Source organism: Silurus aristotelis (genome assembly GCF_946808225.1).
Source record: "Silurus aristotelis genome assembly, chromosome: 4".
Lineage (NCBI taxonomy): Eukaryota > Metazoa > Chordata > Actinopteri > Siluriformes > Siluridae > Silurus > Silurus aristotelis.
In genome coordinates this window covers 1,910,073-1,923,399 of record NC_139577.1, presented here as the reverse complement: position 1 = coordinate 1,923,399, position 13,327 = coordinate 1,910,073, and the positions used below count along the sequence as shown (strand labels likewise).

Sequence of the window (13,327 nt, the reverse complement as noted above, 5' to 3'; positions counted from 1 at the left end):
AGTCTAGACTTGGCTCCAAGAGGAGACATGAACCATAGGGTTAGTCATTATAGACGTTGGAGACAAGGCTCATTAGGTCTGACCAGTAATAGCTCTGCTCTGCTGAAACCTTCTGATCAGCAACCGCTGCCCACCTCAGGCTACTACACTCACATAATACTAAAACACACAAAGGCGTCTCAACTTTTTCTATGTATTATAGAGGCCTTTGCTTGACAATGCTTTGCTAAAATTCTCTGTTCAGGGACATATTTAAACCCATCCTATAAGTCCTTTGTTCAATGTCGAGATTATTCGGTTATCATTTATCGCTCATATATCGTTGTACCTGTATCTGCACCCTTTGAGGAAGATCATCTACAGGTGAGACTGTGTAAAAAAAAACAAGATAGATAGAAAAACATAGAGAAAGAGAGAGCACTGAAGTCTGGCATTAAGCTACTGTGACTTGCAATTAACACAGAGTGCTGAGGTCCTTCTATTTCGTTTGAGGAAAGAGAAGATCAGTGGAGTGTAAAAGGGGCAGTCAGTGCTGGACAAGCAGTAGATGATACAGAGCTTAAAGAGTTTGCTCATGGCAGTTTTTCCTGCCATGAGGAAACTAACGCTAAAGGATAGTGCGAGAAGAGGTAGAATCTGTTATTAAAGTACTTGCAAACTAATTTAATTTAATTAAAAAAATGTCTGTGTGTTTATAACCAGAGATCAAATAATGGCCCTTAATTTATTCCGGCTTTTTTATTTAAGAAGATTTAAGTAAAGATTCTGCAGAAACCATTTTATCTACATTAATCTAAAGCACTATTTGGTACACGTAAAAACACTTCTCCAAATGATATGGTTTTGACAGAAATAGTTCCATCAAATAAAACTGTGTGTTTTTTTTTTGCAAAAAAATGTCCAATTGACACCCTGCAGCACCAGAAGTGCCTCTGTAACAGGAACGCCTCAAGTTAAAAACTTTAATACATATCCAAAGAACAGTGAAGTCTTCAATACATTGATAGTCTTTATTTTATTATAAGGCTGCTGCAATATGCATCCGACTCCATATTTTCTGGCAAAAAGAGTTGAGAGTGATGTCGACATATCAGATTATGATCCGCACGCGGTGTGGAGTTTTGAACATAATCAAATATGAGTCAACATCGGTTCCAAAATCCATCTCACATTATGTATTCTTTAATCACTGTATAGCTTTATCACTGTTCAGGTTCACAGTGACTTTAGAGCCTATTACATAAAACATTGTGCATGAAACCCCAACGTAAATGCACATGGGATGGGATGGCATCCCATAATAAAGCACTATGCCCACTATCTGCACACTTTCTCCTTGGTGGGAGGTGAAACCCTATTGCTTTTTTTGCCCCATTAAGTAATCATGAGTTGCCACACCAATGTGATGGCTGGAAACCAAATTTGGCTTTGCTCTTTAAGTAGGAGGCTTGACATTCGCTCTGTCCTCCTGTCTATGAGCTCATGTATGTTAATAAGGCAAAAAAGAAAGTGACCAAATTCAGGTTAGAAAATTGGAAAATATCCTACTGCTATGCAACGGAAATATACTGTACTGTAGTTTAATCAGGAGTTTATAATTGCAGGTAGTTAATAAGGCCTTTGTGAATGAACATTGTAGATTTGTGAATGTGGTCAAATACATATCTGACTGTTTCACGCAAAATCTCCCACTAGTGCATCTTTTACTTAGAATTCAACAACTCTAGAATCAATCAGACACCTATTTTACACCGAATTAATCTGAGAAAGATGAAGAATTTATATACAGTGGAACCCGGTTATGTCGATGTCCTAGGGGGTCGCCAAAAAGCATCGAGGTAACCGATGATCGAGATAAACAAAAATCAAAATGGCGGCAGTATATTAACGTGCTTGAAATTTCTTTATGTACATGATGTGCGTTAATAAATGAGAATGTGCATGCACGTGTTTTTGAAGTTTTTTTTTTTACACAACAGCGTTGCTGCGATTTGTTTGATCAAGGCATGTTATAAAAATACTAACAGTACATGTTTATCTGTCAGGAATCCACCTGCCACGCCCCCTTCGGCCCCCTTCAGCGTGTCAGGTGTTTTCTCGGCCGCTTTCTCTGAAGCTCTTTCGCGAGTTCTTCTGCGGCTGCACCGAGATAACCGACGTTAAATGGCAAATTTTTCCCCCCTTGTGCCCGAGATATCAGGGTTCAGCGACATAAAAAAAGTCGACATAACCGATAAACAATGCTTAGAAAAAACGTCGACTTAATAGGGTTGTCGAGGTAACCGAGGGCGAGATAACCGGGTTCCACTGTATATATATATATATATATATATATATATATATATATATATATATATATATATATATATATATATATATATATATATACTCTATTACTCTACTATTCTTTTTCTATATTTTTCTATATTATTATTAAGTTATAGTTAATACATTTAATATACTTGTGTACTTTTTAAACTTTATTTTCATTTGTTTTATCTTTGTTATATTCTATTTCACTACGTCGTAATCTTTATTATTGTGTATGTGACAAATAAAATTTGAATTCGTACACAATGAATTTAACACGAAATGCCAGCTGACAAACATCCAGATCCCCATTCCATTGTAAACAACTTTAACTTGGGGACATCTTCATGCTGATTGGTTCAACAGTTCAACATTACTAAAGCAATGAAAAGTAAAGGGGGGGGGGGGGGGGTAATGGTGCTGTTTTGCATATGAAGTGATCATCTGAGTGAAAACAATCTGAGTGCTTTATTATATCGTTGACCAGCAAATGATTTGATATAAAGCTTAGGGAATTTGTCGTTTTATATGGTGTAACAAAAACACAACATTTCACATTGTAGACTCCTTCTTTCCTGTCCTGTCCCCTTCCTGTCCTGTCCTTCCTTCCTTCATTGAAATGTGAACCTGGTTATACTGGAAACGTAACTTTTTTTTGTGAGAATGTAAATAATAATAATAATAATAATAATAATAATAATAATAATAATAATAATAATAATAATAATAATAATACAGTAATTATAACACTGGGGGAGTGGTGGCTCCAGCGGTTAAGGCGCTGGGTTACCGATCGGAAGGTCGGGGGTTCAAGCCCCGGTATCGCCAAGCTGCCACTCTTGGGCCCTTGAGCAAGGCCCTTAACCCTCTATGCTCCAGGGGACCCTTACGAGAAAAATAAACCAAGGACCGTGACGTTGGAGCGACGTGAGGCCGCCTTCCGTGGGCTCACCACCTGCAGGTGGGACCGTAAGGTACCGGTGCTGAGAGGATTGGGCAGCAGTCGAAGGCGGGAGCCTTGACAGCCTGATCCCAGGACACGGAGAAGTGTCTGGGGAATCTGCTTAGACTGCTGCCCCCGCGACCCGAATTACGGATAAGCGGGAGAAGATGAAATAACGAAATGAATGAATAATTATAACACTTGTTGGTAATATAACGATGAACACATGGTGGTCAGTAAAGTCTATTTTAAACCAATTTTACACCAGGAACATTACTGCTGGCACAAAAATGGAATAAATGGTTCCCTGGATTGAATGGATGCGCCATTATATATATAATCATAGTCGAAGTACAAAAGTCTGCATTTTGCACTGTAATATGAAACGTATCGCTTTACACATTTGACCACCCACGAGTGAAGTGCAGCGGAAATTTTATGCAATAACGCAATAGCTACCGGGATTTTTATGTTTGAAAAGCAATAACGAGTCAGTTATCTTATCAATTTTTTCATCGTTATTGCCCTCTGTCTTTTTTCGTGTCAGCTGTTTAAAAATCTCTCCTCTGGTCTGTGGATTAAAAATGTATTTCTTTAGCAGGGAAGAAATTTGTTATGAGCGTGGGGATCAACCGAAGTCTTCATTGCATTCTATAAAGTGACAATTTTACTGCAGATGAATTTTGCGATTTGATGAATATGTGTCTCATCCAAGAGGATTGAAGAATGATAGATATGATAATGCAGAGCATATTTTTTAGAGCTTTAGAGACCCAGCACTTAAAATAGTTGAGTTTTTTTTTTTACTAAACTGTACCATTTTGGTAGATAGTATTGTCAAGTATACATTATAAACAGGACATACATATACATAAGAGAGGGGGGGGACGGGGACGGACGGTGTTTTAGACAGGATGTAGGCAGGCTAATATATTGGTTTGCCCATAAAATACCATTAAGTAAATATTACTTCTGAAAAAAATGTAAATAAACACAAATCATCATTGGCGTCTTATACCGCAAAAGTGATCTACGATGTCACAAAGCCCTATATTGCATCCTTATATCTATTTAATGAGCAACTGTAGCTTTGCAGCAGTATTTGGAGTCAAAGGGTATTTAAATGTATTTATAAATTTTTTTCAGAGGGTAGTGCCACATTCCAGATGGGCCATTCACACCGAGAACATGAAAGGCAGCAGGACACAAGATTGATTTTCCTCAAATCTGATTTTCATTTGACACCATTGCTCACTGGAGCTCGCACTTATTTATTTATTTATTATTTTTTTTTGCTTAAACCACATTGCAGACTCTGCCTTTGAGCAGATCCAATTCAAGCCGCATTCAAGCGATTCAATGACACTCTCTCAAAGGCTATTAACGGACACTGTAGAATTCTCAATCTTGACATTTCCACCTGCCCCTATGTCCTATGGCGGGAAAAAAAAAAAAACCTAGAAGCAAAAGCAAGCAAGGCCTCCAGCACCTCTGTATTGAATGGTTCGCTTTAACGGAACCACATCTGTAAGGAAATTATACCTGTCAAATAGTCGAAAAGATAGAATAGAAAGAGAGAATTAATTTCATCTCCAAACTAGTGAAATAATGCTATTTCATGAAGAACACGTGATGTCTGGTTTGAGTGTGGCGGGCAAAAAAAGAAAAGGAAGAACAAAAGAGAAAACAAATATTCCAAAAAATTAAGTGTGACAGCACTTCATTGAGTTTGCCAAGCCAACCAGGCTGCCTGCTCAATGCCTCCCTCCATCATGAGCGAGGACATGTTTATTCACCGAGCGTGAAGTTAATGGAGTTCAGCCATAGTCGCCTCACAGAATTCTCTCACTATGGTGGCACTCAAAATTGGTCTGCCATTAGGCAAGAGGAGGAAAAACAAAAAGAAGTGTGAAGGTTAAAAAGGCAGATCGAAAGCAGGATAGGGGGAAAAAAAAGAAAGCAGGAAGCCGCAAAGAAGAAGGATGTGTACAGCGTTAAATCTAAAAAGACCAACCATCTGTTTGGCAACAGAAATAGCTCATGTGAATAGTAGAGGAAATGGAGCGATGTGTTTTCAAAACTATCATTGGGATCAAGTAAGACGGCAACTCGTTTTCTTTTTTATGGAGTGTAGAAACGAACACCGGCTCTAAAAGAAGCCTCCTAGAAGTACATCAAGTGGACGTCTGCTATTAAACCAATTGGATTAGGCCCTGTATTTCCTTTTTTTTATCACCGATGAGGTGGCGATTTTTCATTGATCGCGCTAGCTTCATTATCCGCAGGTCTCATGTCCCTCTTAATGCATGCCACGTGTCCTAGAGACGAGGACAGATAAAGCCGGTCTGCTCCCGGTGGAAGTCACGGTCTGTTTACTCACCATATTGATGGCGCTTCTGTGCCGCTGATCTCCAGAAAGTCATATCTGTCCTCCAGCTGGAAGTCTGTGAACACCAATGCGATGGTGTCTCCGGGCTCAGCCAAAATACTCCATGTGCAGTCTGCACTATTCTCATATTCTGAGGGGAAGTGAGGACTGGATATTGTTCCTGTTGTCCCTCTTAATGTGCCACCACATGCTCCATCAGCTGATCCAGACAAGGAAGGAAAATGTCAAACAACTTAACATTTATTCGGTTTTCAATAAATGGTGACAATAATGTTATTTTAGGAAGTGAAATTCTGGAAAAGCTGAACATTGATCAAATGATCTCATAATAAAATTATCGAAATTGAAATAAAATTATTTGCCAGTAGCATAAAAAAAAGTGAAATATAAACGTGTCCAAAACAGGCTGAATAATCTTACTAACAGTACATTTCATAATACGTAAAATATTAAATTGGATAAATTTGACCATATTTAAGATCCAAAACCGTTTTGGAGATATTTGCTGACAGTGCACTGAGACTGTAGGTGATGTACTTTACTCAACTCATTTATCAATGTGAAACAATTCTTTGAATCGATTTTAATAAACGTAATTGATACCAAAGTGTCTGCATAACTGTGCGAACGGCTTTCTGACACTTTAAGGGGCAAAGCTGCTCACAAGGCGTTTTCATATTTGGCCTGAAATCTTGAGTCTGCGCTTTGGACTGATTCTGGAATTGATTGTGGAAGCGGCTCTTAATCACGGTATTGCTTTCATATGGAACAATTCCTCAAAAAAACAATTTTGTACATGCAGGTTTTGGTGGTTCTGAAAGTAAAAATCTTATAAACAAACACACACACACACACGCACACACACGCACACACACACGCAACACACCAGATGCAGCTGAAGCAAGTCCCAGACCAATATTTTCAAGTGTCCTACAGTCCAGAGAGCAGGGTTCGGCTCTCTAGACTACTTGTGAGCTCAAAAACAGCTTCACACTTCAACAAAAAAGAGCAAAGTCTCTGGGCTTGGAGCACAGGTATGAAAACACCTTAAGCATACGCAACAAACAGGAATAAACGTCTCAGAAGAAATCTTCACCCACTGCTTGTTTCATTTTTAATGTAACTCCTGTACCTCTACAGAATGGTGCTGGAAAGTCCCACGATGCACCACTTCCAGGGCTCACGATACACGTGAGAACGGCATGGCCTTCCAAGACGTATCCCATCACACAGGTGTAGCGGATTTTGTCCCCAATATTATACCTCGTCCCATGAATGATTCCTCTCGGTATTAGTCCTGGATTTCCACACGTGTGACTCGGCAGCACTGGGGAAAGAGGGAGCAGAGTAAACAAAAAAAGTGTTTCTGACTGGGTGACGCTTCCCGAAAGGCAGTGCTACATATGCTGCGCCGTTCACACTCTTTGGGTTTGTTCTTCATCTGCTAACTTACTGCTTGGCTCTTTGGGTCAGATCAGAGTTTTGTTTCATCTTCATAGAGCCAGACAAGGAAAAAAACTCGAGAGATTTCACGCTTCATAAGAATTTTATTTTATACGTTTTTCACATCTAAGCAAGCTCGGTATTCACAGCAAACTCTGAAGCTGCTCGAACTCACCTGGTGCATGAGGCACACTTTGCAAGCTCTACACATCTGCAGCGATACTCGCACAAGACCTTCGAATTGGGGGAAAAACGAAGACGGCGTATACTGTACGTAGGGAGTAAGAATGTGAGTGAGAACACAGGGAAAGTGCTTCACTACAAAGTATGAGTGATACTCCAGAAGTTCTAGCAGGTTCTCTATATGTGGTCTATTTACATATTTCAAATGTATGCACATTTATCAAGTTGGTATGAAGCCACACTTTCTTTCAAAAGTAGAAAAATCATCAAAATACTGGTTATTTTTTGGCATCTTTCTAAGATTATTTGCTGGCTATAAATGCTTTTTTGAAGCTGATTATTTTGAAAACAAATGCAACAGCAATGATGTGATAAAAAAAAAAAAAATCATTGGTAGGAAAGTCTGGATGCACCCAAATATCAATATATTATTCTGACTAGGAAAAAAAAGGGAAAGATCTTGAATGGCCTAAGCTCTGATCTCATATTATTAACCACCTTTGGGATGAATGTGAACGCTGACTGCACCCCAGGCCTCCTCAGCTTTTCACCTACATCAGAACCTGACCTTACTAATCAACGTGATCTCTAAGTTTTGAACCATATTAACCACCTTTGGGAGGAATGTGAATGCTGACTGCACCCCAGGCCTCCTTAGCTTCTCACCTACATCAGAACCTGACCTTACTAATACACTTGTGGATGAAAAACACAAATGTCTGGGAGCACACTTCAAAATCTAGTGGCATCTTCTCAGAAGAGTGGAGTATAAGGGCAAATTGGGACTAAATGTGGAATGTGATGCACAAAAAAAAGCACAGAAAAATCCGCAAAACCTGGCAACATGTTTCTCAACCTGATCTGTATTAAACACTTTTCAACTAACTTGTCCAATCTCTTGTCTGTACGGCGAATAAGATCACAGTGCTGACAAAAATTCTGCAAACATGCTCTACATGAGCAGTGTCACCTTCCCCTCAAATTCGAGATTCGAAAGAAACTGTGAGATACGTAAAGTCAGTCTGCCCAGTGTGTACGCCGTGTTTTGGATTCGGAATGAGCCTTCCTTGCACAGTTTTCCCAAGGGCAATGTCAGAGAGTGTCGTTGGATCCTGTCAAAGAGGAAACAACCATGTCAGAGGCAGAGATCCCCTGAAGGCATATCAGCCTTGGGGACTAGTCTGGCTAGCGAAGGCTGCGAAGTGGGGATTGCTTTGCGAACTCAAATGGGATTCCAAGTTTATGCAGTTGGTCATTTATATATGTATAAAAAAAGAAAAACAAGCCGAGTGTGTGTATATATATATATATATATATATATATATATATATATATATATATATATATATATATATATATATATATATATATATATATATATATATATATATATAAAGAAAGTGACTGAGAAAACACACATTAATAATCATGTTGAGTCACATGGTGCAGTGTTGGATTATGGAAAGTGTTGGTCCGTATAGAATTCCTCCAGGTTCTCTGGTTTCTTCCCATTTTCCCAGAATGTACCCGAAAGTAAACTAGATTTCATGTGCATGCATAAAACCCTGTGTCCCACCCAGTGTGTCAATCTGCATCAAGATCAGTGTTTCTGGATATGTTCTGTATTCGACAGCACTTCGAGAAGGGATAATGCAATTACAGATAATGGACTAATGTAATTTCATGAAACATCTACCAAAATTCTCATGTAAGCTTCTTGTTTGTACTTCACAACCCAGTGAACTTTGAAGAACATAGTCTGCACCAATACAATTTCACTGTGTTCTCTGTATAATGGGTTATAAAAACACTGAAAGTCATCTCTATCAGCATTTCCTTTTTTTTTTTTCTACAAGGCATGATCCATCTGTATTGCGATGTATTTATTTGCGAAATCAATCTAGAACATGGACAAGAAGTGGAGTTGTTTTAACATTTTTTGAAGCCCTGAGGCAACTGACATTTTCAGGCTTCATCAATTAGCATAATAGCTGCAAGCTGATTCTTCTGGATTCACAGACGTACCCCTGCTCATTCTCCAAATATCACATTTCTCCAAATATCACATTTCTCCTATTGACTAATGCTAGTTAACGTATTGAAAAATAAATGGCGACCTGGCATCACTGCCAGATCAGTGCCATCCAGCCGTATCACTAAGACTTGTGCAGAAGATGTATTTAAATGCTGTCACATCAGGTGCCAGAAAAGGGAAAAAAAAATCTTGTGAAAATCTTGTCTGTCCACAGCTCTATTTTAAACACTTAGAACTTGCAATTGATTTAATCTGCAATAATTCATTTTGTTAATGTCTCCCTCCTGAGATCTCGGGCGACTGGTAAAGCCATGTTCATTAATCATGCTCTCAATTGACAGACTCTTCTGCTGCAGCAGTTTGGAAGGGGAACATACAGTTTGGTAAACATTTGATTTATTGTCTGATTAACAAGCAGTGGCAAGGAAGAAGAGTCAATTTAATCGGATTTGAACGCGACAGCAAGATTTTTTTTCCTTTTCCAAAAGGTGCCCATTTCATTTGGCTTGTCAAGAAGTACTTATTCATGATGTCCTTTATTTATTTTCGGGTGGACACACCTCTCCATATGTCTCCGACTTTTTATTTTATTTCTTTAGCCTATTTCTCTGCCTCATCTCGAGTTAATAGCTGTAAACCAAACATGTCGACATTACCAACATCTGTTCATTCGCCCCATTATCCAATCAGCCAACCTTCTGCCAGCAATACAATGGATATAATTTTTCCAGAATCAGGTGATGAGCTTCAGTTAATGCTCACATCAAACATCAGAATGAAGAAATAGTGTGATTTTGACAGTGACATGGTTAATGGTTCCAGATGGGTTACGAATACTTCAGAGATGTTTTGCATTTACAGCATTTGTCAGACGCCCTTAAAAGTAAAAATGCTCCTGATAAACTTTCACTTTCACACGAAAGTATTTGCCTTCAAATGTACTTAAGCATCCAAAGTACTATGGTTTTTATGGCTATAATGTTCCAATGATCATTTAAGACTCCTTGCTATACCAACTCAGTTTATGTGTCTAATATAACTCTTAACGCACCAATCTATTAATAGAGCGATATTAATGAGCCAAACACTGATTTATTTTTATTAAAATGATCATGAGCCTAAAACCTTCTTTTTAACTACTAAAAAAAAAATAAAACGCGCAAATGAGGCCAAATGAGGTGTCGTGGCGAGTTCGAGTTTCTTCATCATTTCCTCTAGAAATGTTCTGCTTGCTGTTCAACTGATGCTGAACTGGATGTTGGTGATCAGTAGACACCATTAAGCACCAATCAAAACGGGTTTGCGTGCGCTCAACCCTGATTGGTGGATTGTTGAGTGTTTGAACAGTTAAGTTTTTATTGTCATAAATAAAAAGGAACGACTGTTTTCACAAAATGTAGTTGGGTAAAAAGGAAAATATTTGACATTGAAATACAGTGAAGTTACAGTAAAAGTCTCCCTGAATGGAAATACTTCAGTAAAGCAAAGATAATTGGAAAAGCTACTTACGTACAGTAACGAATTACATTTACTACGTTACTGTCCACCACTGCTTATGACTGAGCAGCTGAGGGTTGAGGGCCTACACACCTGGCAGCTTGGTGGTGTTGGGATTTACAACCTTAGCAATCCATTGTCTTAACCACTGAGCTACTACATAGTGCCAGCAGTGTCCAAGAACCTGCTGATGTTTGGAGATTCGCACCAAACAAAAAAAAAAAAAAAAGACAAAAGTAAGCGGCAGCACTGTCTATGTAAACACCTTGTTGATTAGAGAGGTCAGATGAGAATGGTCCGGTGGCTGACAGGAAGGCTACAAAAAAACAAATAAGTACTCTTTATAACCAGGGTAAGCATAAAGGCTCCAAACCTGTAGCAGAAGACTACAAGAACCGGAATTTTAGGTGTTCCTAATAATCTGACTGGTATTGACCGCATAAACTTACTGGATTTTGTTATTATTATCACATCATCATCTTTTTCCAATGCAGCACAATAATTCTTTATCCTTTATTTTCTATCATAATATCTGGAAAATACTAATAGAGTTCTTGAGACCTTGAATGAACTTCTAAGTTATTGCTTCTTCAAACAGCCATTCGGGTTCTCCTGCCATATTGAGGGCAACAAGTGACCACTTAAAACACTCTGTGGGTGTCAGTAAGTTTTTTTTGGAACGCTTCTGTGTGGTAATAATGTTGTCAGGACTCCAACTGTAGCTCTTTTGAATAGCAACTCCAGCACTGATTAATGCCTCGCCCCCTAATTGCCCCCGTCTCTTCATTTCCCTGACACAGGAGGAGATCAATAGGGCAGTTAAAGGCCGTCACTTTCTTGCTTCAACTGCTTGAGCTCTTTTTTTCCTCCCATTTTTACCTCCAATTTCCTTTTACTCGGATCTGGCCGTTGTGATCGTGAGGTGGATGGAAGTGTTGGCGGGACCAGTAGGTCAGTAGAAATGCCACATACCCTGAGAGGTGAGAAGAACAGCATCTGAGCAAAACTATGCATATAAATGCTTCATGATGCCCCTGAATGATTAACACTCATTAAATACTCAAGTATTGGTGTCTGTATTGGACACTACTTGAACTCCAGTCTGAATGAAATGGTATTGATGCATCTCTATTCAGGAGAAAGGGTTAGAAAGTGAAACGCTGCTGGCCACTGATGGCCCCAAGATGAAGCCGAACATGCTGAGCACTTCCAATAACACATGATCCACAATGCTCATGGAGATGCCATGTAAGTAAGATACACTATAAATCACTGCTTGGCCTCCTACACCCCACTGTTAAACAAGTGTATCAATATCAGCGAGACACACAGGCAGCAGTAACGTGTAAAAGCGTCTCACCGATACAATCCTAGGCCAATTCTGGTGCAAATGAACAACATGTTTCCAGGGACCTGTGCACAGAGCAGTTTACTTTTCCAACCTTACTCACTACGTCACGACTCTTGAGAACGATATTTAACCAGAGACACGTTCATGTAGAAATCAATCGAGGCCATTCCTTTGGAATAAATGACCATGTTGGAAAAAACAAAAAGGAACAGCAGACTTTTTAGTAGACATGATTCTTCAATGAAATTCCTGACTGGGGCTTATAAGAAAAACCAATCCAAATGAATCTGTTTTGCTGAATGATGGTTTAAAGAGCGGTGCAATTATGCAAATGCTCAAACCTTTCAATTCCTTTGCAAATGCTGCGTCCACAATATCATTCGCTGGGCATGAAAAAAAAAATGAAAATTTTTTTTTAAGTTAAAACAAGTATCCTTAACGCAAATTGGGTTTTTTCCCCCAACACTTTACTCGTGTTGAACCCAGGCGAGAGTAAAGGCCGTCGTGGATTTATTACTGCAGCCAGTTTTTTGAGAACGCAGAGATACTGTAGCCATGCAGCAGCTGCAAAATAGTCCTGGACATCAATTCCCATTTTGGCTCGTGTGACAAATTTAAAGGTGAGCATCAGGCTTTAAATGAAGATGCATGGAGTTGAAAAGGAACACGAGTCAATTTCCTGCAGAAAGCCTGCCTGAACTGTTCTTCTGGATGTTATTAAATTGGTTGGTTGAGCAGAGATTACAGTAGATGTTCTAGAAAATGAATCAACACCTCAAGAACACGCATGCTGCCCATTAACTCAAGAGATGTGGCAGGGTGTTATAAAATATGGCGACTGATAACATGATGATTAAACTAAACAATGCGTTTTAGTAAACTTTCCGATATAATATCATGATCATGTTCTGAAAGTGGAACAGAAAAAACCCAGCCCAGGCACAGGTTGATGTTGCTCCCATATCACTTAAACAGCATTTTACAACATATCATCCTGTGAAATTAAGTGAGAACATTTCAAAATGGTCTCCTGGAGTGTCTTCCTGACACCCCACTGGAGCACTTTGCATTCCAAGCATCCCCTAATCCCTGCAGAACAACTGCTATGGTCCAATAGGTAGAGAAGCAGTAGAACCAAACACAATCAGAGCAGTATTTATCACAGCCTTGACATTT

General features: G+C 39.1%; 1 protein-coding gene across 11 annotated transcripts in view; it reads right to left on the bottom strand.

Moving 5' to 3' along the window:
- Positions 1-13,327, bottom strand: part of LOC310724820 (CUB and sushi domain-containing protein 1) — a 368,464-nt gene that overhangs the window by 133,742 nt on the left and 221,395 nt on the right. For all 11 annotated transcript variants that reach the window (XM_083539181.1, XM_083539178.1, XM_083539179.1 and 8 more), the window contains 2 exons: positions 6,775-6,969; positions 5,634-5,841 (listed from right to left, as the gene is read on the bottom strand). In XM_083539181.1, coding sequence (XP_083395307.1) covers positions 5,634-5,841; positions 6,775-6,969 — 403 coding nt within the window. The remainder of the gene's footprint in view (positions 1-5,633; positions 5,842-6,774; positions 6,970-13,327) is intronic.